Genomic DNA, 22,589 nt, shown 5'->3' with positions numbered 1-22,589 from the left:
AGATTTTTAAAGTGTGTATTTATACTCAATAAATACTCATAAATTATTTTTGGATATATTTTATGAATTTAATTTTATATTTATTATTATTATTATTATTTTAACAGTCTTATAATTAACAAATTATACTGTACTAAAAGTTTCTGTAACAAAGTATAAATTATATAATGTAATATACAAAATAACATATACTTGAATTTTCAGTGAATCAAATATTTGACTGAATTACAGTCATCAGAAAATATATCAATATTATTGAAAATTGTACATGGTCTTATTTAACTAATTAAATTTGGATAACTCTAAATGTATTACCAGATTATAACTATGTTAATAATAATAATAATATAATATAATATTAATAATTAATCTGTATATTTTAGCTATAAAATTTAAGCTTTACATAACTATGTAATATTATATAAATGAATTTTATAATAAAACTATAATTTGCATAAAGTGAGTGAAATACATGTTTATACGAGTTTAGCTTTATATACAAATTATATTTTAATTGCTATATTAATTAATGAATTAAATTGTATTATTAATAAAATAAAGAGTAATATTAATGTACTCTTTAATTAAAATCCAGTCAATACTTTACGTTTTGTTAACACTGTGTATACTTTTTCATTTAATAATAAAAACTTTATTCAAGTAATGATAAAAAAAATAGAAAATACATTTATAATGCCGATTAATGGCGATTTCAATAAAATTGTATTTAAAATTTTACATCAACAAATATAAGATAGATAAATTAAATTATATGTTAATATATAGTATTATTATAATCAGTAATGTTAAATATAATATTGTAAATATAAAACATAAAAGTTTAATAATAAATGTATAGATAATAATATTAAAGAATAAATACTTTAAATCATATTCAAAAATATATTAATTAAAACATTAAAATTATCTTATATATGATAAGGCGTGGTTCACATATTACGTTCGCACTTTTTAAGAAATCTAGACCTCCTCCCTCCCCTATGTTCGCAATTATTCGCATGTAGTCATTTAAAAAAATTACGTTCGCTTGTCCCTAACCGCTACCCCCCACACCACAAGAAATAAAATATTATCTGAATGCGAACGTTCTTAATGTCTCTACCCCTCCCCTCCCCTCCCCTTGTTCGCTAAAGTTCACTTTGGCTAACCCCCCCCCTCCCTCAAGTGCGAACGTAATATGTGAACCACGCCTAATACTGAAAAAAGAAAAAGAAATAATTTATAATACAAATAATTTAATACAAAAAAATAAATACTATTTGTTTAAATGTCGATATCTATTAAAGTTAAATTAATTATGTATTCATTTGGTAGACAAATAATAATAATATTATTAATAATAGAGAAATAAAATAACAAAAATAAGATTTATTTTTATACTGAAAGTCTCAATAGAGTTGTAAAAGTTTTTAAGGAAATTACTCTTACAATACAAATGTTGTATTGAAAAAACATTATAAGTGATGATTTTTTTCCCGTTAACCTGTGATTTCTATGATAAACGTTTTGTCTCTTATTATTATTGTTATCATTATTAATAATAACTATTTTTTCCTTATCTCCTAAATGTTTTTGTAACACTTGCAATGTTTTTCTATAAATACATTACATAAAATATACAATTTAACAAACTAGTTGTACATCAAAACATTTAATTAAATAAAAATTGATTTTATGAACAAAATAATTGACATCAAAATTAAATGGTTGACAGTAAAGCATTTATAATAACTAAATATTATATTCTGAAAATTAAAATTTGTATATTCGTATGAAATAAATAATAATTTTTAAAAATATTAAAGAATATTTAGAAGTAAAGCATTTGATCGCATTTTATATGACATTATTGATATAACATTTGCGCTGACAAACACTTAAAAATTACTGAAATCTTCAAACAAAATCTACTTTAAATGCCTTTAAGGCAAACACACACACACACACACACACACACACACACACACACACACACACACACACACATACATACATACATACATACATACATACATAAGAATAATTTCAGTTTTCTTTAAAATTTATTTACAATAATCATATTTGTATTTATCATCAAATGTTAAGCAATATACAGTAGATTGTAATACTACATATCATTTATTGATATAATAGAGTATGAAATAAAGTTTCCAGTAAATACAAAATTAGTATCTACTTTATATGTAAAAAATTTGTTAATAAATATATAGTTGTTATCTATTTGGACATTTACTGAAATATAACAAATAAATTGAACATGATAATTGAAGTCAATATTACATTTATCTAAACACAATGCATTGTTTAATTATTTTAATTAAAAGTTAACTTAAGTTTCCTGTTCAATTTGCTTTATTGCTGTATAATAAATTAAAAATAAAACTTTATTACATTACTTTATTTAAGTGTTAAACTATTAAAGTTTTGTAAACGTATTTGTTTTTATATAAACCTAATTAATTATAAAAAACACTTAAATTAAATAAATAAAATTTAAATAAATTATAGACATTTTATTCGAGGAAAACAATGTCTTTATTTAGTAAAATGTTTAATTGATTAGTCAAATATTGCACTAATTTTTTTTATTAACTTAATGTAAATATTGTTGACTCATTGAAATGTAGATAAAATAATTAATTTAATATATAGTACTTTAACATAAAAATGAATATATTACAAAATATGTCAATTTATTAATTTAACTATTTACCTGTATTTGATATTTATCAGGGTTGGAAAAATACATGGTTTTGAATTTTGACTTTGTATAATACAGTATAACACGCTTTGTTTTATACAAGCATTTTGTCAACACTGATATTTCTCCATATAGATCTATAATTATTTATTTAATTTATAATAAATATGACAAATAAAATTTTGAATTTTTAAAAATACATACAAAATTATCTTAATAGAAAATAATAATCTTTATTTATATAAATTACATTATTTAAGAATGTAATCACATATTATTATAATATATAAAAATAATTTGAAGTAATAATGCGTTTATCGTATATCCATACAAATAGTGTAATACATGTAATAAACAAATATTATGTATTATGTATTAAAAATAACAAAATTATCTAAACTATTAATATATTTAATTCATATTTCAATAAATAAATCCAAAAATGATATTAACACAGTATTAAATATTTTTTATATCGCAGTGATAATCAATTGTGAGATTCAACTCAAGACAATTTAAGACTAGTGTTCAATAACTATATCACATATAATACAGTATAAGTTATAGAGTTATTGATATTATTTTTAACACATATTATCCTCAAGTAATGACATATTGTATTACTTAGATTAATGTTTATATACTGTATATATATATATACTATACAGTACAGTATATTGTTAGAATTAGGACCACAATAAATCATCTATACTTAAAATATATATAAAACAACTACACATAAGTTATAGTAATGTAAATATTATGTCTCTTTTTCATTAAATTTAATATAAGTAACAATCATTCAATAAAAATTTACCAATATAAACCATTATCAAAATTTTACTGTCATTCATATTTTTTTTTTTTTTAATTTCATTGTAAATAATTACTAAATTTGAGATTTTTTGATAGTTGTGAGCCATTGTCTGGTATTATAGCAAACCTGTTTGGTGCAGAGCGGACACGGGAGCATCAATTGTGGTGAACATATTTCACCCGATTCTATATGTGACTTAACTAAAGATGCCATTCCTCTTATAAACGCTGGATGGATATTAGGTGCTGGACAGCGCCTAACAGTTTCTAACTTTAACTATAATTTCAATAAAATAAAAATCAATTTATTTAAATAAATAACACTACGATTACCTCTTCAGCTAATTCCTGTCCGTATTCAATGTCTAATTCGTGTAGTGTTTCGATGTGTTCGTTAACAAATGCAATCGGTATTAATAGAAAATTTTTATAACCTTTTTCAGCAAAACCTAAATTTATAAAATCGTATGTATATTATCATATGTATTACCAGTAGTTAAAACTGATAAAAATGTGCCATAAATTAATTATAACAATGTTATTATAATTATGTTAAACCAACCCTTTAATGCCTCATCAGTTTGCGGTGCGAGCCATGACATGGGGCCCACCTTTGACTGCCAGACCAATCGATAGGGATATTTAAAGTTAAGTAATTCCATAACTTTAAGTACTGTAGCGCCCACTTCTGCAGGATAGGTATCTCCCTTATTGACGGCCTAACAGTTAATAAAAATGATTGCATTAATCTATTTAAAGCTCTTTAAGTGATTTCAGTCTAATTTTAAATCTAAGTGAATATCTAATTAAATAAATTGAATGAACGGAAATGTGTTTACACTGAGAGGGAGGGCGTGTGCAGAGAAAAGTAGTACTGTTTTGTTGCGTTTGTCTTCAGGAAACTCAAGCATTTCCTTTTGGATCAGATCTGCAAATGCTTCAATGAGACCGGCATTTGTTGGCCATCGATCGATAAAAGACCAACGCATTGATGGCGAACTCGTGGCACCGATACTTGATATATAGTGTCTGGCAATGGCATTGATACTACTGCCAGATGTACTGCAAGAGTATTGCGCGTATTGACAGAAAGCTATGGCATTCTTGACTCCATCTCTACAATACATAACAAAGTTTACAATAATTATTGAAAAACTTTTAAACTATTTTCAAAAACCTTTCCATTGTTTCAATCGCTTCTTCAGTCAATGGCTTTGCGTACCGAAAGCCAACGTAAAACTTATGCGGCGCTGAGTCCGGACTTATCTCATCTAACATTTTAGTCAAAAGTAATCCTTGTTTTTCTGTCCACTGTTTGATTGGTGATCCGCCACCTATTTGGCCGTACTTTTCTTGAATCTTTGGTGTCCGCCTTTTGGCTATAAGTGGACCCAATTTACTGTCAATTATCAATTAGTTTGCCATTAAATAACAATTATTGACAAATCAGTCAAAAGTTTTAAAATGAAAACATATACAGTATATCATATATTAATATAAATTGTCGTATTTTTATGATGAAAACCTTTGTGCTGGCAATGGTATGATATCTTTGTCGGTAAACAATCGCGTCAGGAATGGTTGTACTTCATCGAGAGTGTCGGGTCCGCCCATATTCAACATCAATATACCGGTGCGGATGTCATGGCTTTGTCTTGAGCTATATTTGTTCACCAATTGATTAGCAGTGATCAGCACTCCTTCAGATGACAACATCAATATCAACACCAAATGTTAAACAAATTATTAATAATTTTGTGATCAATACTTACTTTTATTTAATGATAACATTATATAAAATGTATTATTATTGACAAAATGTTAAGTAAATCAAAACAAACAATAATTACAATTATATAGAAATTAAAAACATATCATATGTTTATCTACACTATTATAACATTCAATGTTTATGTCTATCAGTTAAGGGCCACGTGTTTAGTGTTACACAACATTTGTTTGGTATTATTAATAGTGTTTTATATTTGCATCAATTAATTATAAATAACTGTTTATATAATTATTTATTATGGCTTATAAATGACAGTTCATATTAAACGAGTTATACTAACGGTAACTAAAGTCATAAACAGTATTATACTGTACTGTACTTTACGTTATACAGGTATTAAAAAGACATTTCATGACATATCATGTGTTAGTGTAAAATAGACAACTTTTTTCAAATATACTCCGATTCCTGTTTTTTGTCTGTTATAAAAAATTAGTTAATTTGTATTACATATTAAGTGATCAAACAATTAATTATTTTGAAACCATGAGTGATACAATAATTATACATTTGATAACATTAGTACAAAATCTAAAGTTTCACAAACAATATCTCAATCCTTATCAATAGTTTATTACAGAAAACCTGTCGGTATTTAGTAATTGAAATAACCTTTAATTAATTACATTTGCAAATTTAATGACAGTTATGTATTTTATTAGTTTTATTGTAATTTATTAGATTTAATTTTTTAATTAAATTACAGTTTGTTAAATGATGTTATAGTGAAAATAATAAATTAAAAATAACAAGGTACTTTATCTCAATTTTGAATACCAGTCCTATTGTATTGTTTTAAATTAATTTTTCCATTTTCTCTGATTTTCTCTGTTTAATGGGATTATCTCTATTGAAACCCTAAATTGTATATTTGTAATGTAAAATGCAATAAAAATTTCTCATATGCATTATAATTATTATATATAGTAAATTTAAGTCAATTTTTTAAAATAATTTTTGTTGACTTAAACTTAATATAGTATGGGAATGGGATCCTTAAAAACGGTAATATTGGATTAATTAAGTAATTAATTAATAAGTTTGTATTAATATTATTTTTAATGCCTACGATGACTACTACTGCCCCATAGAAATGTTATTCAAGTTATTTGTTAATATAAGTTGCATCAAAATGTTATATAAATAAGGAAATCATGATTTTTCAGGAAACATGTTTCGAGTGGTTTAATCAGTTTGTAATGGTTGGCACTGTTAGCACTGTTTAGATGACACCCCAGTGTAACTCCTGAGCTCGCAATTGGGGCCATTTGGTGGCCCCGGAGTCGCATACCTGCTATACCGTTATGCAGGCATTACGAGCGCATACCTTATATTTAATTGTATGTAACTTATATACAGTGGCATTGCATACAAGCGTTTGTAAACTTTTTTTGCTGTAATAACTAAAGTTTACGCCTATTTAGTATGGCTTAGGTATTTGATGGTATGTCCAATAATGGTGTGACAGTATCAGACATACCACCCCATGGATGTGTTAAGTATGATAAAAGCATAGCACCTGTACTTTAAGTCTGTTTACTTTTACTGAACGTAATATATTAATACGATTCAAAAAACTATTACAACTCTGGCTATAGGCGCCTGTAATACAGTATATAGACGGCATACCTGTGTATACCTGCATACCTGAGCCAACCTGACTATGCATTGCACTCATTATATATACATATAATAGACAAACATTTAGGAGTTCAACACAACAGCACTAAAAAAGGTAACCATTTTTCTGATAAAACTTTTTCATATTTCATATGAAGTTTATTTTGTGGCACCAATTGTTGTACCAACTAATGGGACAACAGTTACCTAATGTGTGACAATTGTGGCACCAATTGAAGTGGTCTTTAGTGATAGTTATGGTCATTATATCATTATTAAAGCAATGGTTTTAGTAAACTGATCGCCATTTTATATTATCTTTTAGTATATTCAATGATGAGTCAAACCAACGGCTCAATCAATCAATTGGTTTACTAAAACTTTTTTTAAATATTCAATTAATTGATACAAATAAGTGATCGCAAAGTTCGTGAGTTTTTAAAACAATTTAAGACATATTTGAGTTGAGTTATACTCTTTGATCCAAACAGTTGTTTAACTCGTACCCACTTTTTCCCACTAATTATCGCTGCAATTGATTTGTCAAATAATAACTAACTTTTAAATTGTGTCCATTTTTTTAAATGATTTAATGTCATAAGTAGTTGTAAATATTATATATCTATATATATAATGTGAATATTATTTACAATTAATTGTATTTTACACAAAATGTTTTGATAATTTTACAAAAAAGATTGTTAATATTTATAAAAGTCACGTAACTATCAAATAGTAATAATTGCTATCAAATAAATTATTATTAAATTTTTTTTAGTTAATTCATACTTAGTTTTATGTACTAAATAATTGTCACAATTGTTTTATTATGAGTAACACCCAGTTATATACATATATACTGTATATCATAGATCTTAAAATAATTTAATATTTATTATAATGATGTTTATGTTATTTAAAAGGATTGGCCGATAAATCGGACACTTATTGTGATCCGCGATGGCCTCATCACCAGCACACCAGACACCGACCTATTCGGTCGAACATTTGGCCACTTTCTCGACGACATCACCTCAACAACAACAGACAACACCGAAGATGGCATTACAGCGATTGTTTGCAATGGAGAAGACCTCAGGTATGTCTATCATAAGATTAATTATTACATCTCATAAATTTTAGTTCATTTTTCATTAGTTTATTGATTATTTTTTTGTAAAAAATAGCAATTGTTATATTATCGGTGCCATAAAGATTAACTATATTTACTTAGCATTTATCTCTACATAAATATTTTATTTACTTTAATCTTTTTTTCTTGTTTAATATCTACAGTATAGTGAAGCCCTTGAATACACCGATAGCTAACTACTCCTGAATTTGTTTAATATTATAAATATTTAGTAATACTTAGGAATATAATGCTTTAGTTTGATAGTTGTCTTATTAAATGACATCAATAATATTGATAGTAATTATCTTAAATAAATGTCAAGATGTTATTAATATTAACACTTAGAGTAGTTATATATCCTATTTCTAAATGAACAACAATTTCCTAAAAATAAAATGTTTATAATAATAATAATTAATATATTTAGGAATTTGGACGCAGAGAATGGCATTACAATTGAAGGGTATATTAATACACTGATAATCAGTTAGGATGTCATTAATAATATGATTTAACGACATATAAAGGCAATCATATGTGGATATTGGATGGCGAGTCCAATGATGTTGTCGAACGGTTTCCCGTTTCACTCATACAAAGTCCAACCCCTTTCAACGATCACAACCATATTTATAACAATATCCTTATATTTACCGTACAATTACCTAATGAAAATCAAGGTAACAGTGCCCACACATACACAACATTATTGACATAAAACATGATATAACGACATTTGAATTAACTGTAGGCGAATTGCATATATTTCAATGTGTTTCACACAATGCCATACAAATTGTTGAAGACATCCAACAATGGATGAGACATTATGGAGCTAACAATCATAACGAATCCTCAGCACAGCCTAATGTCAGTGTCAAAGAGACTGTTAATGTATTCAACAAAATCGCTGCACAACGAGAAATGTATTGCATTTATCCATAGTTTGTAATTTAATACTAAAATAAACTAATTATTAATACAAAAAGAAAACCATCCTCACCTACCGGTGATGGCCAGACACGGCTTATTGCCAATTATGAGCCCGACTCCCGATCCATAACAACCACCAGTTCTATAGATTCTAGCCATCATAATGGTACCAACAGAACCGGTAGCCACGATCAGGTGTGACATTTTATTTATATTTTTTGATGATTATTGTTTAATCTAAAGTTTTATTCATAATTAAGTCGTTAAATAACGAAAGATATGTTTCAATACTTAATCATTGTTTTGATGACATCGAGAGATTTATTATTCGTTTACAACACGCGGCCGCAGCGCTCCGGGAGCTGCAGCTCCGTAATCATAGGAGACAAGGTTTTATAACATACAATTTACTAAAATCAATTGATCACTTTATAATTAAAATTTATTTCAATTAGGTAAAGGTGCCGCACATGCGGGAGATGGACTGTTGGCTATGAGAGCCCGCGGGCCAAATGAAAGTGAATTTTTTGAAATTTTAAGCAAATTTAAATTGGCTTTCAATCTATTAGCCAAACTTAAAGGTTTGTTGTTTGATAAGTCATGTGTTAAATGATTTTACTTTATGATATCAATAATGAATTTGTCACCAAATAATAGGTTGTATTCACGACCCAAATGCACCCGAATTGGTTCACTTTCTGTTTACTCCGGTTAGTGTCGTTTAGTCATAACCATTAAAGTCGACATTAATGATGTTATGCTAATACTATATCACTTTTTTATTGTATTTTTTTATTCAAAATAGTTGGCGATTATCATTGAAGCGGCGAGAAGTAATGGTTCGTTTGTTTTTATTGCATCGTTAAGAGGTTTTACTCATATATTTATGTTATTTTATGCTAATACAGAGCCACCAATTGATCCGTCCATTGTTGGAGTACCGTTTCTTAACTACGAAGCCATTGATTTACTTTCAAACTGTTGCACCAGCAAAGAGTTTGATTTATGGCAATCATTGGGTCCAAATTGGGTTCAACCTATTAAAGTATATTTTGTAATTATTTTAATTATAATTGTTTTTTATTAAAAATGTCTTAATTTTATTAGCATAATACAAGACATAGCTCCTCCTATCAACCAGTCTTTACCGATGGTTGGGCTCCTAACATAACAGAGCCTGAATTAATAGGCATTGCATCCGAATCAGAACAGGAGGACGACTCGATTCAATTACATAGAGATGAATCTAATTTCAGAAACAGAAGAGATGTCAATTCAAGAGAATATCAAAGGGGACCGCAATTTGATGACAGCGATATTGACGACAATATTATTGATGGCAGACATATTCAACATAGAAGTAATTATTTATATTTTTTATTTTCCTAATTACTTATAAATACAAATTTATTAATTTAAAATGACTTTAGTATCGCCATCGACCTCATCGCACGCAACACGTGTTGTTCGTGGCAATACACCTCCTTCTCCTATTGACTCCATTGAACGCGATTCACCTACAGTTCAGGTCAATGAATTAGATCAGTCCGAGTGGTTGGCAGAGTTGACCGCCAGGAATGCCAAAATAGTTCGGGTACTGTTCCCCCGCACCGCCAACAATGATAAAGAACTGACTGTCATTAGGTTTAACTTCTAGTATTAATTTATTTGTTGTGTATTTTATTTACAATTATTATTATTATTTTAGGGGAGAAATATTAGAGATATTAGATGACTCAAGGAAGTGGTGGAAAGCTCGTAATTGGAGGGGACAGGTAGCACATGTACCCCATACTATTGTAAGCGAAATTCCCATACATATGACCAATGGAAGAGACCGACATTTAGGCAGTTCCTCACCAAATGATGATTGGGTTCGACGTGAAAGACAAGGTAAAAAAGGAGAGTTTAGATATTTCTAAGGAACCGACGCTTTCATGTAGACGTCCTGTCGCTTAATATGTCTATTGATTTAATTGTTGCTTCCAATGATTTGTTGTTATTTGTAATCAATATTTTTATTAATCATTATATTCTTAACATTTATAATGTTATAATTGATTATTTATAAATTATTTTTTTATTAATATTGTTAAAAAAATTTATAAATGGGAGGCAATAGTTTTTGCAATGTTTTTGTTTGATCTGATAGAAAGCTAAGCTTTTGTAATTCATGACATTTTATTATATATATGTTTAAAAAATGACATCACAATTATTGTCCTAAATTTGTGGTCATCTGGTTATATGTTATCATTAACTTTTTAACAGTGAACTCAACAAACATATTGTAATATACGGTTCGAGCAAATTGCAAACCTTTTGCAAATTGGGAAAACAGTTTATTAGTGCCAATCTATCAATGAGTAGAATTGATTAAATGATTTATCAATTTTTAATACATTTTTGTCACCAATCTATGGCAATACATTATTTGCATTTTGCTTAAACCGAATATTATATATAAAAAATATATAAATTATACTTAATTGTAAACATAATAAATGTCTAATTTATATGTATTTTATCATACAGTAAATAACATTGTTATACACTATTAATTTATATCACATTATACAACATAAAAATGGTTTTTTTTAAAATAATTTTTAAGTAAACAAAATTTATATACTTTACCGGTATTATAATATATTTTAATTACTTTAGATCTGAATTTTATAATTATTTATACACTAACTGACAACTATACCAGTGCCTTTACTGTGTGCCTAATATTTATGATATTTATATACAGTATGAATTGACAATAAATGAAATTGTTGATTAATTATATGATTGTTTATAATTTTAAATTAAAATTAATATCCGGTCTTTTTCGCAATCAAGTCATAAGCATATATTGACTTTGTATTGATAGGTAATTATTTATATTATCAGTAAAAAGGAATTGTTTTAGTCTTTAATTATATTATAATAATGATAAGCAAAAGTCATAAATTAGAGGTTTGTAATTAATTTAATTTAGAAAAAAATGAATGATTGATTGGCAAATTTGAAATTCAATATTTCATTTAGTAATCATTATTGATTATATAAAATTTTAAGAATTATATCAAATTTAAGTTGCAAAAAATAGATACATAAAATTTATTTGATATTAAATTATATTTGGTTTTACTTTTACAATAGTTATTAGGAATAATATTCATTTAAAACAAAACAATGTTATGAGCAATAATACTAATATTAATCACTAATTTATTAAGTTATAACGATTAACAATTTACAATTGTGTTATAAAGTTGATTTTTGCTTATAATTTAGATGTCTCATTGTACTTATTATTGTTTGCTTAATTTTAATTATTAATTATATTAATATTTAAGTCTATTTGCAATTACATCTATAAAATATGATAGGTTATTATTTTTCATTGCTATTAATACAATAATATATGATTAAAGGCTTAATTAATTAAATAATTATAATTAATCATAAATTTCTTATATTTTGCATGTAATGGTGTTTTTGCAATATTTACAATCAATTTGGTGGTGGGTTTGGCTTTTATTTTACTAATAAAATTACGATCACATTGTTTAATGCAATGATAATATTAATTTAAAAAATTAAAACTTAAAGTAAACGAAAGTCGTCAACAAAACGGTATACAAGAAGTGCACAAACATAACCACATTAATCAAACGGTAATTATTGACATAATTATCTAACATAAGCTTTAATACATCTAATTAAACCTTTTCCTGCTATTATCGCTGTCCTCTGAAAATCATTACTGAAAAAGAGGTCACCGGATAATGAGTCACCACTTGATGAACAAAACCAATTAATTTTAGACAACAATCAATTTAAAAGCAAAGTTGAATTAAATAGACAATTGAATGAATCGTTCAAAAATATATCGGTTAATAAACAAAACGGTTTTCCTAAACGAGTCGAAAGTCTAGACTCGGATCGGGTGAGTGTCCAGAGTCAGGTCAGTACGATTAGCTTTCAGGACGAACTGTCCGCTACATTAACTCGAAGGAAAAATGGCACCAAAAACACAATTATTACTTCAGGTTTAGTTTTTTTAATTGTTAATAAAAAATTATTTATATATTAAATAATTAATGATTTTGAAAAAAAATTAGATGAACCTAAAAGAAATAGCACTGAAAAAAGCAGTGAATTGACAACAAATGAGAGCAAAGAGCTGACACTTCCAACACTTATTGAACACTTGCACCGCAAGAACTTTCATCCGAGACTTATATCAAAACTTACCGAATACTCGCGCAACTGTCCAAATGCTGTCCACTTCTTCATTACGGCCACTAAACAACAACTTCGAGTATGAATTGCACATAAAATACTGTATATAATAATAATAATAATAATAATAATAATAATGATTCACATCTAACACATCCAACACATCGATAAAATTACAACCTTTTAAATTGATTGTCTCGTCTATCGGATAATCAAATTGTTTTGTTTTGTTATTTTTTTAATTGTTTAGTATTAATATTATTTACTCTTTTATTCAATTCAATTAACATTAGAGACGTGATGTTTAATTAAATTTATATCCTATAATTTGTGATAATGTTTTAGTAGATATTGTAGTATTAAATTAGTAATTACAGTGATATGTAATTATTTTTCTAAAGTGAATTTTAAGTTTAAATAGTTTACTTAATATAAAATACACATATTTTAATAATTTTAACATATAAATGACAAAATTTGCAGTTATATTAATTAAAAATATAAAATATGGTTATGCATTACTATAAATACAATAATTTATGATTAATTTATTTAAATTAGGATATAATACCCACTGATGTTGCGGATGATATGGCTGTACAGAGACTTCACAGCAATCTATTAATCGTTAAAAATTTGGTGAGAATTTGATAAATATCATAATAAATATTTTTAAAAATAATATCTATTATTTAATGCAATATTTATAGAGTATTTCATAAATATATGAGTTTTTCCATTACATTTAAACATTAGTTTACATATAAACTATCATTATTGATGAACCCTTTCCGCCCACTTAACCATTAATTATTAATAAAATACTACATATATTTTTTCATAAGTTTACTTATAGAAAATTTTTTACAAAATTAATTATATTTGTATTATATATTTTTTAAATAATATACACTTTTGTAAATAATTTTATGGAAATTAATTTTTAATATGATTGATAATTTTTGATGATAATTTTTAATTTAATATAATTTAATTGATTTTTAAAAATTTTATTGTATAGATCTAAATTATATATATATATATAATAATGATTAACATATATAAAAATTTATATTTATTAATTGTTTTTATTTATAGCACTCTTACGCTCCAATTAATGCTGAATTGAATAGCAAACTAAAGGAAAGGTTGACTTTATACGATCCCCAACCGGTCACTGAAAATTGACCACAAAGTGCCACAATTTTTCATCTTATATTACAATAATACAGTATTACAATATTACTTATTTAAATGGATTATTATAATATTATTTTATTTAATCATTTTTAAAATCAATTTTTGTTAATAATATGTTTTGTTAACTAAATTATTGTTGTAAAGGACATATTTTTATTTAAATATTTATTTTTTAAAATAATAAATTAATTCAATTTTTTCAAAAATTTAATAACAAGACTACCGTTTAAATAATAAAATAATACAATTAATCTAAACACAAACACAACAGAATAATTTTATACAGTATAAAAAAGTATTGCATGTTTTGTATAGACATAATACTGTATATTATTATATACAGTGTATGTACAGTATAAGTATTAAATATAAAGTACTTATATGCATTATACTGATATATATTGTATTAATTTATGATTTTATTGTTTTAAATCGTGATATTTGTATTAACACTATTTTTAATATATAAAACAATATTTTATACTGGACATGCTATGATATTAAATATAAGTTTTTTTAAAGAACATTTTTATTTAATATTTAATTTTTAAATCTATTAATTTATGAAAAAATTATTTATATGTTTATCAACAGAAAAAATTAAAAACGTCTCCATAGATCACGATTTTTATGATTGGCTATGAATTTTTATTATAAATTTATTAGTAAAATAAATATACAATTTAATATTTTGAGCAAATCAACAATAAATTGTTTTGTGTTTTTGCTTTAAATAATTTATTAATTAAAAAAAATAATATAGTGATTGTTTGATAACACACGTAGATTACTATATGAAAACTGAGTTAAAATATTAATGTCACACTAATTATGAAAATTTTTATTGTCATATTATCTAACAATCAAATAAATAGTTTTGTTTCCAAGTAATTTAGATTACTTATAAATTCTAAATAACATCAAATATTGAATAGCCTTCAAAACAATAAAAATATACACAAAAAGATTTTATAAGTAAATAAATGTAATTCAAACATAATAATATTTTATTTCATTAATTGAAATACTTTATATTTATTTTAAATTGCTTTTAATCAAAGACACATTCAATTTTAATGGTGTGATTGAGGAGACCTGTTATAGACCTGTACTATCTCTCGGGGCCAGAGAACAGGTGCTACAAAAGCATCACTTCCTTCATTAAAAACACATAATTCGTGATCTCATTGTTATCACCGCTATATTCAAAACATATTATTTGCTTTTACTTTACTTTGAAAATTCTTAACATAACTTTTGTTGTAAATATTATCAAATAATAAGTAGAGAGTGAACTTATAATTTACTTTTCTTGTTTTCTTAAATTAAATATGCAATAAAATAGAGATAAAATATGAAATAACACGCAAATAAATAATTTTTTAGTATTCTCATTTAATATAATTGTAATTTAGACTTTTTGTTGTAAATATGTATTTTAATAAAACATAAGCAAAATAAAATGTCATTCATTAGGAAATTAATTTCCACTATCTTTTAGCAATTGGTGAGTTCTGGGACACATAATTTTTGCATTATAAATGTGTTTTACCTTTTTGACAATATAGTCAATAAAATCAATTGTTTTTAAAATAACAAACTAATATTTTAATTTTAAATTATTAATATATATTTAGATAATTTATATACAATGCAGCAATGTATAAAACTAATACATCAAATGATAAGTTAGTTGTTATATTTTTGTTTATAACTCACAAATTACTAATTGTTAAACTAATATTATTATAAATCATATCAAAGTTTGAAATTAATATCTTTATGCATAAATATGTAATTAATTATTAATTCAGTGTCTAGTAATACTAAAAAATAGAAATATTACAATAAATAGCATTTTAAATGCTAACTATTTAAAAAAAATTGTATTTCTATAAAATTGTAAGAGAATTCATTTTACAATTCATTAAAATAAAAATAAAACAAATATTAAATTTAAGTTATTATAGTTTTATTATAATGCTATATAACTATTGTTAGTGTTAAAAAATTAATTTCATGTTTTCAAACTCACAGTTTGAGATTTTTAAATAAAATAAGTGAATTTTATTATTATTAACAATCATATCTAATAAAAGGCAAAAACAATACAACAGTTTAGGACTTTTAGAAAAACGTCTTTTCAAAGGTAAGATTCACTGATAATTATATTTTTTCTCTAATCATAAAAATATTTTACAATTTTTTATTACATTACTTTATATTACTAATATAATATTTTTTTCTAATTTATATAATAATTTTGATGATATTATTATTAAATTTAATAAATTTGTGACAATACTATAATAATATCTGATTGGGAAGTGTCAACAATTGTTAGGCCCATCACTCATATCAGTGTTTATTTAGTTGACATTGTATTCAACTTCTTTAATATAAATTGTTATACAGTATTAATACTACTGTATTGTAGTCTATGTACTGTATAGTAGAGTATTAGTAGAGGGTATTCATAGACAGATTATATGATATTATGTGATATAATTGTCATTTGAATGGTATGTTCCCATTATAACTGTCCAAAGGGTGACGCAAGTGATGGTAATGTTAGTGAAGAAGCGTTGTCTGAGTTTGTGTAAAGCCATGGATTCTGTGCTCTCATTCCTCCCATTCCTCTCATTCCGTGTCTATCATTCATAAGTCATATAAATAGTGATCCAAATGTGTTGTCATAGAAACCCATAGCTGTATGACATAGAGTTGTGTGACTTATATTAGTCTATAGTTTGCAATAAAATCAATAAATTTGAGGTTTGGCTTAATATTAGACATATCGTCACATCTCTTGCATAACCATTCACTTGAATCCATACCTTAACACTAAATCAATCATTAATTAGTAATTTGTTGTCAAATATCATCACAATTGCCTCCAAAGTGACCGACAAGTGATCAGCAAATGTCGTCAGTGAAGGCAAAATCCGTCAAAAATAGCCTCTCAGATGACATGAGTGGTTACAGCACTGGTATGTTATTATAATAGTTATCTTTTTTTTATTATATATCATATGTTTTATATTATTTCTATAAATAAGACTATTTTAAACCTATTTTTTTGTAAAAATGTTAATAACATTTAAATATTTTAATTTCATTTGATAATTCATATCATAAATATTTAATAAAAAAAAATATTTTTTACCACTTAATGTATCGATTCATATGTTTTATGTAATAATTGCTATAATATTATCTGATTTATAATTAATGTCTGATTTTAATGCCAACAATTGTTTGGTTGTCTAATGAATTGAATTAATGTGAAAATTAGTTTAAAATAAATGCCACAAAAATCACACCTTTAATGGACTCATAATTGCATTCAATCATACAGTTTGCCAAACAATACGATGCAATGCAGTCATGTTTGACATGATTTTGTTGTTAAACAACACAACTGTCCATTTGTTTTACTAAAACATGTTTTTTAAATATTTATTTAAATAGTTAAAAATTTATACAGTTTTTTATTTCTCAAACTATTTTTATTCATATAACACAAGAATTTAAATATATTTAATATTTAAATTATTGTTATTTAGTAAATAAAGATATTTCCTGTTTTATGATATATTTCATTTAAAACATTAACAAAAATATTTTTATTTTATTTTATTAAATTTATTAAACTGAAATAATTGATAAAAATACTTTAAATATTTATTAAATATTAGCCAATAATTCAGTGAAGCGTTAAAACTAGACAAATAAAAAAATAGTTTTATTAAATTTCCAATAAATATATACATATATAAATAAAATTATTAACATTTAAATATTAATTTTTATTAAATTGAAGTGATAAAAGGTTTTATTTATTTAATAAATTTAATTCAAATTTATTGTTTAATTCAAGTTTATATACAATTAATTTATGACCTTTTTATACGAGAATCTGTTCCACATTTAATACACAATATGTTGTATACCTTATCATTGATATAATAGTCCATTGAATTCATATCTCATATTTGTTTTTGTTATTATTCAAAAAACGATATATTTTTTTTTTTACTTTTTTTCAATCAATCATTTTCATTAAAGATTTAGCACAAACAATATAAAATTTAAGCTTTTTAATTTAAAACTATTACCAAATATTTAATATTAAATATCTATTAAAAATTGTTTTGTAAAATTATTAAGTTATAAAAATTGTTATTTTGAAAATAAATTGTATTAATTTAATCTATGATACAATTTTTAGGTACAGCCGATTCTCCTACTCCTGGAAAACCAGAGGCTAAAAGTACCGTATTTACCATTTATTTTATACTATAATATCAACATTAATTACCACAAGAGATGATTAATTAGTTTTGATTTGATTTGAGAATCTTAATTACATTGAATGTCATTGAAATTGACTTCATTGATGTTGATTGTTAGGGACGCCTCCAATCAAAGCACAGGTTGGTCTGGCCCGTGGACCCGATCTCAAGAATGTTAAGTCAAAAATTGGTTCATTTGATAACGTCAAACACAAACCCAGTAAGAAATTAAGAGAAATTGCATTCATCTCTTTACTTGCTTTTAGTAATAATCAATGAAAAAGTGATTAACGACTAGAAAGTCGAAAAAAGCGAGTTTTAAGAGAATATATATTAATTCAATTCAGATCGATATCAGAGTATTCATTCAATAGATTAATCTCTTTATTGTAGAAATTTTTCATTCATTAAATTATTAAGAAAAATAAAATTTTATGATATATTTTGTAATTAAATGTATTGATTATTAAAATGAATGAAATATATAACAGGTGGAGGAGAGAAAAAGGTTGAGAGCCAGAAGCTTACGTGGAATGTCAAACCAAGAGTCGGATCACTTGATAATGCAAACCACAGACCACGTATGGATACAATTACAACTGTTTTTGCATTTTATATTCAATTTGTTTAAATTGATTTCTTCTTATAGATGGTGGTGATGTCAAACTAGTTTCGCAAAAATTAGAGTGGAAGGTGGCCTCCAAAGTTGGTTCATTGGATAATGTGAAGCACGTGCCGGGCGGAGGACAGATCAAGATATTTGACGAGAAGTACACTAAAAGTCCTGCATCGACACCGACACCACTTTCAGGCACTGTAACGCCCACTCCAAACGGTAAAGAAAATAGTGGAGACATATTGAAAACATTGACCGGTGCGCGCAAATCGGCCGAAATGCTTGAAATGAAAACTCCTTACAGAACTAATTCGGGAACGCCATCATCGGCTACCGACTCCGAATCGGTCACTTCGACTCCCATTAGCTCTGCCTCATCCATGAGGACTGGCTCTTAGGGATTGACAGTGTTTTAGACTATCATACTATTTGTTAACTATATATTCATCTGTCAAATAAAACATTCATTTAATACTTTAGTTTTCTATTAAAAACTAATTATAAAAATAAGAAAAAATAATTATAGAGAAACTCTTTCATTTTAATTAAACAAATAATAAGCTTTTTAACAAAACAATTTATAAACTAATTATTCTATATATTAACAAAAATCTTATAGTTGTACTTAAAAACAGGTATTACTATATGTGGAGTAATTTTTGAACAAATGGCACGATTTGTGCAAATTTTATATAAAAAAGTTTTCTACTAATGTATTACACGTATATAAAAATCATAATTTGAATTAATCTATATTTTAAAAATATTTTACGAATGATTGTACAATTTGTACGGATTTGTTTGTCAATTGTCAAAAGGGTAACTGTAAAGTCAATATATATGATGAGTTGTTTTATGCACCTATTGATCCCACACAAAATATCACTACATTTATATTATTGGTAAAATTAATACCATTTACCAATATTTTTACTAACAATTTGGTTGATTTTCAGATTTATTATTATCATAAATTTATATAACACTTATTACTTTTCATTCCAATAGATAGATATTATATTTGATGTTATTAATAATTATTATTTTACTATTAACTTTATATGATTTATCATTTATTAAGAATATTTCAATATCATAATTAAAAATACTTGAAATCCATGAGATTGATAATTATGATAATTTCTAAGTTATAAAGTAACACATAGTAAACATGAGATACCATTAATTTACAATAAATAAATTGTAATAACTTATTAATATCATTAATATACTTGTGATTTTCAATTATTTTTAAATAAATAAATGTTTTTTCACTATAAATTATAATAAATAAATAATTATTCTTTGATTAATAAATATAAAATTTTACATAAAATTAGTTATACAACAAAATTAATTTATAAATAAAATGTTTTGATGGCATCTTCAGCTAATCTTTTGATGACAATAGTATTTAATACAGGATTAGCTACCAGTGCTCTCTCGAGTTGATTCTTCTGCCAACTAATTATTTGTGTCTTTTCTACAGCCATTAAAGTCATTTTACATACCGGTGTCACACCTTTCTTAGTATTAATAAACCAATGAATGGCATCAATGAATGTTAAATCATTGACTTCTTTGATGAGACAATTATCGCGAAGAACGGCAACTTTACCGCAGTATAGAAGTGATAGTTTGTTGGCTTCAGTCATACTTTCCACACAATATATGTCTCCTTTTTCGAGGATCAGTGTCTCAAATATATTCTTATAAATGATATCATTGAACGTTTTGGTCGATACTTTTCCATCGAAACCTAACTTTTGATATATAGTTTGAGCACTCGATGATAGTCTATTGAAATGTGGAACCATTGCATACAAAATATTGAAGATATGATAGATCTGTATTATAAAAAATATGATATTCCAGGTGAATGTGTCCCACGAACACAACACTAACCAACCCCACAGACCAAATGCCAGAGCAGACAATAACAGACAACATCTCATGTATAGTAAACTATATTTATGGTTAAACTCTATGTTTGCAAATACGATAAATACATTTGCAATTTGAAATAAAAGGTGACTCGGCTTTGACCACACTTCACACGTTAACTTCATTTTACTAATTATTATTATTATTAGTTAAAAACAATAAATCAATTTTAATTATAACTTTAAATATAGTAATTAATTTTTAATTAAATATTTTTTTCATAATGTATTTTAAATACTAGTGTTTGTAAAAATGTCAGACAACGAGACGACAAACTGTCTAAAGACTTATTTAAGTAATTTTAAGTGAAATGATTTCATTTTTATAAATTAATTATAAGGATGTTTGACAAGGATTTAGATTATAATAAATATATTAAATCCTTGATTCACTTGAATTGTGTAATAATTTTATAACCGGAAAGCCATTGAATCACTTGATGACGAAGTAATGTTTAATTGTTTCGTTTATTTGGTTGTATGTGTTGTCAGAGTAATAATAATAATACATTTTTACTTATAATTGCATCAAATCTTCTCAAAGTTTGCGTAAATATGAACCAAAATATTTAGATAATAATAATATTTGTTTAAATTTGTTTGAAAAGTTTAGATTAACTTTTTTTTAACAAAACTAATGTCTCTTTTATTTAATAGCCTGTGGTTTAACAACAGTTTCTCTTCGAGTGCACCAATCGTTTAGATCAACAGTCAAAACATTTAACTATTAGTTCAACAAATCTGAGAAAATCTTATTGAAAATACAAAAATACATCTCTTTTTAAGTATAATTTAAAGCAAACATTTTATACCTTTATTTATTTATTTGACTTTTTTAGTTGTTGTTGTTTTGTTTAAATTGCATTTTTTTGATATATTATTTTCTTTATTACTTATTGTAGTTCATGTAATACAGATATTGAGAAAAAAAAAGTTTTTTCTTATTATTATTAAAATATTGTTATTAGTAAAATCATGAGTTATTCAAGTATAGTATAAAAATAATTTATAATTATCATAACAGAAACAACTGATAAAAATTATGTTTAATATTAATTGTAAACTTTTCTCAAAAAACGAGTTCATATTTATGTATGTAATATATTGTTGTGAGCATTGATTTAAGTAATTAATTGGTTCGCAAATCTATTTTTGTTAACCACTTCTACAGAATATAAAGTAATTGTAAAGACCTGTTGAACTCAATTTATTTTCAATCAGATCTGGTTTTGCAAAATACATATTTATGTTAAAATTATTTGATACTTAAATCAATTACAT

At 25.1% G+C, this 22,589-nt stretch overlaps 3 protein-coding genes across 5 annotated transcripts; 2 read left to right on the top strand and 1 right to left on the bottom strand.

The window, feature by feature from the left end:
* Positions 1-3,611: 3,611 nt before the first annotated feature.
* LOC128960359 (ferrochelatase, mitochondrial-like) lies at positions 3,612-5,424 on the bottom strand. Its single transcript, XM_054306430.1, has 7 exons — positions 5,311-5,424; positions 5,064-5,238; positions 4,716-4,937; positions 4,378-4,654; positions 4,101-4,257; positions 3,872-3,987; positions 3,612-3,815 (listed from the first exon to the last, which is right to left on the bottom strand). The coding sequence occupies exons 1-7, from the start codon at positions 5,327-5,329 to the stop codon at positions 3,612-3,614; spliced, it is 1,170 nt and encodes a 389-aa protein (XP_054162405.1). The 5' UTR covers positions 5,330-5,424.
* A 1,513-nt stretch (positions 5,425-6,937) lies between these two features.
* LOC128960533 (epidermal growth factor receptor kinase substrate 8-like protein 1) lies at positions 6,938-14,487 on the top strand. 2 transcript variants are annotated; one of them, XM_054306643.1, is made up of 19 exons: positions 6,938-7,065; positions 7,874-8,049; positions 8,513-8,548; positions 8,613-8,765; positions 8,837-9,011; positions 9,075-9,213; positions 9,279-9,408; positions 9,474-9,599; positions 9,676-9,728; positions 9,824-9,857; positions 9,927-10,063; positions 10,126-10,378; positions 10,449-10,662; positions 10,727-10,911; positions 12,622-12,686; positions 12,785-13,061; positions 13,134-13,333; positions 13,816-13,893; positions 14,353-14,487. In XM_054306643.1, exons 2-19 carry the CDS (start codon positions 7,911-7,913, stop codon positions 14,440-14,442), a joined length of 2,484 nt encoding a protein of 827 aa, XP_054162618.1. In that variant the 5' UTR covers positions 6,938-7,065; positions 7,874-7,910; the 3' UTR covers positions 14,443-14,487. The 2 variants fall into 2 exon arrangements, with proteins under 2 accessions (XP_054162618.1, XP_054162619.1); XM_054306644.1 differs by lacking the exons at positions 12,785-13,061; positions 13,134-13,333 and having other exon boundaries at positions 6,941-7,065; positions 14,353-14,485.
* A 2,058-nt stretch (positions 14,488-16,545) lies between these two features.
* On the top strand, positions 16,546-19,830 carry LOC128959839 (microtubule-associated protein 4-like). Of its 2 annotated transcripts, none has more exons than XM_054305857.1 (6): positions 16,546-16,603; positions 17,357-17,444; positions 18,686-18,727; positions 18,868-18,969; positions 19,241-19,330; positions 19,399-19,830. In XM_054305857.1, the coding sequence occupies exons 2-6, from the start codon at positions 17,378-17,380 to the stop codon at positions 19,761-19,763; spliced, it is 666 nt and encodes a 221-aa protein (XP_054161832.1). In that variant the 5' UTR covers positions 16,546-16,603; positions 17,357-17,377; the 3' UTR covers positions 19,764-19,830. The 2 variants fall into 2 exon arrangements, with proteins under 2 accessions (XP_054161832.1, XP_054161831.1); XM_054305856.1 differs by having other exon boundaries at positions 16,564-16,603; positions 17,247-17,444; positions 19,399-19,829.
* The last annotated feature ends 2,759 nt before the right edge of the window (positions 19,831-22,589 follow it).

This window comes from Oppia nitens, unplaced genomic scaffold (assembly GCF_028296485.1).
Source record: "Oppia nitens isolate AA-2021 unplaced genomic scaffold, nextdenovo-longstitch-racon4-pilon3 scaffold4_pilon_pilon_pilon, whole genome shotgun sequence".
NCBI classification, from domain to species: domain Eukaryota; kingdom Metazoa; phylum Arthropoda; class Arachnida; order Sarcoptiformes; family Oppiidae; genus Oppia; species Oppia nitens.
Note: the sequence above shows the minus strand (reverse complement) of the source record. Positions and strands in the feature narration are given on the sequence as shown.

What these genes read in the sequence shown, in the direction of transcription:
- LOC128960359 (XM_054306430.1), bottom strand. An exon ending in GCGATTGAAACAATGGAAAG is followed by an intron (nt 4,655 to 4,715) that starts GTTTTTGAAAAT and finishes TATGTATTGTAG; the next exon opens with AGATGGAGTCAAGAATGCCA. An exon ending in AACTGATGAGGCATTAAAGG is followed by an intron (nt 3,988 to 4,100) that starts GTTGGTTTAACA and finishes TTATAAATTTAG; the next exon opens with GTTTTGCTGAAAAAGGTTAT.
- LOC128960533 (XM_054306643.1), top strand. Translation starts at nt 7,911, where the DNA reads ATGGCCTCATCACCAGCACACCAGACACCGACCTATTCGGTCGAACAT. An exon ending in GGTTCGACGTGAAAGACAAG is followed by an intron (nt 10,912 to 12,621) that starts GTAAAAAAGGAG and finishes TAAAACTTAAAG; the next exon opens with TAAACGAAAGTCGTCAACAA. An exon ending in AAACACAATTATTACTTCAG is followed by an intron (nt 13,062 to 13,133) that starts GTTTAGTTTTTT and finishes AAAAAAAATTAG; the next exon opens with ATGAACCTAAAAGAAATAGC.
- LOC128959839 (XM_054305857.1), top strand. Translation starts at nt 17,378, where the DNA reads ATGTCGTCAGTGAAGGCAAAATCCGTCAAAAATAGCCTCTCAGATGAC. An exon ending in TGGAAAACCAGAGGCTAAAA is followed by an intron (nt 18,728 to 18,867) that starts GTACCGTATTTA and finishes GTTGATTGTTAG; the next exon opens with GGACGCCTCCAATCAAAGCA. An exon ending in TAACGTCAAACACAAACCCA is followed by an intron (nt 18,970 to 19,240) that starts GTAAGAAATTAA and finishes AATATATAACAG; the next exon opens with GTGGAGGAGAGAAAAAGGTT.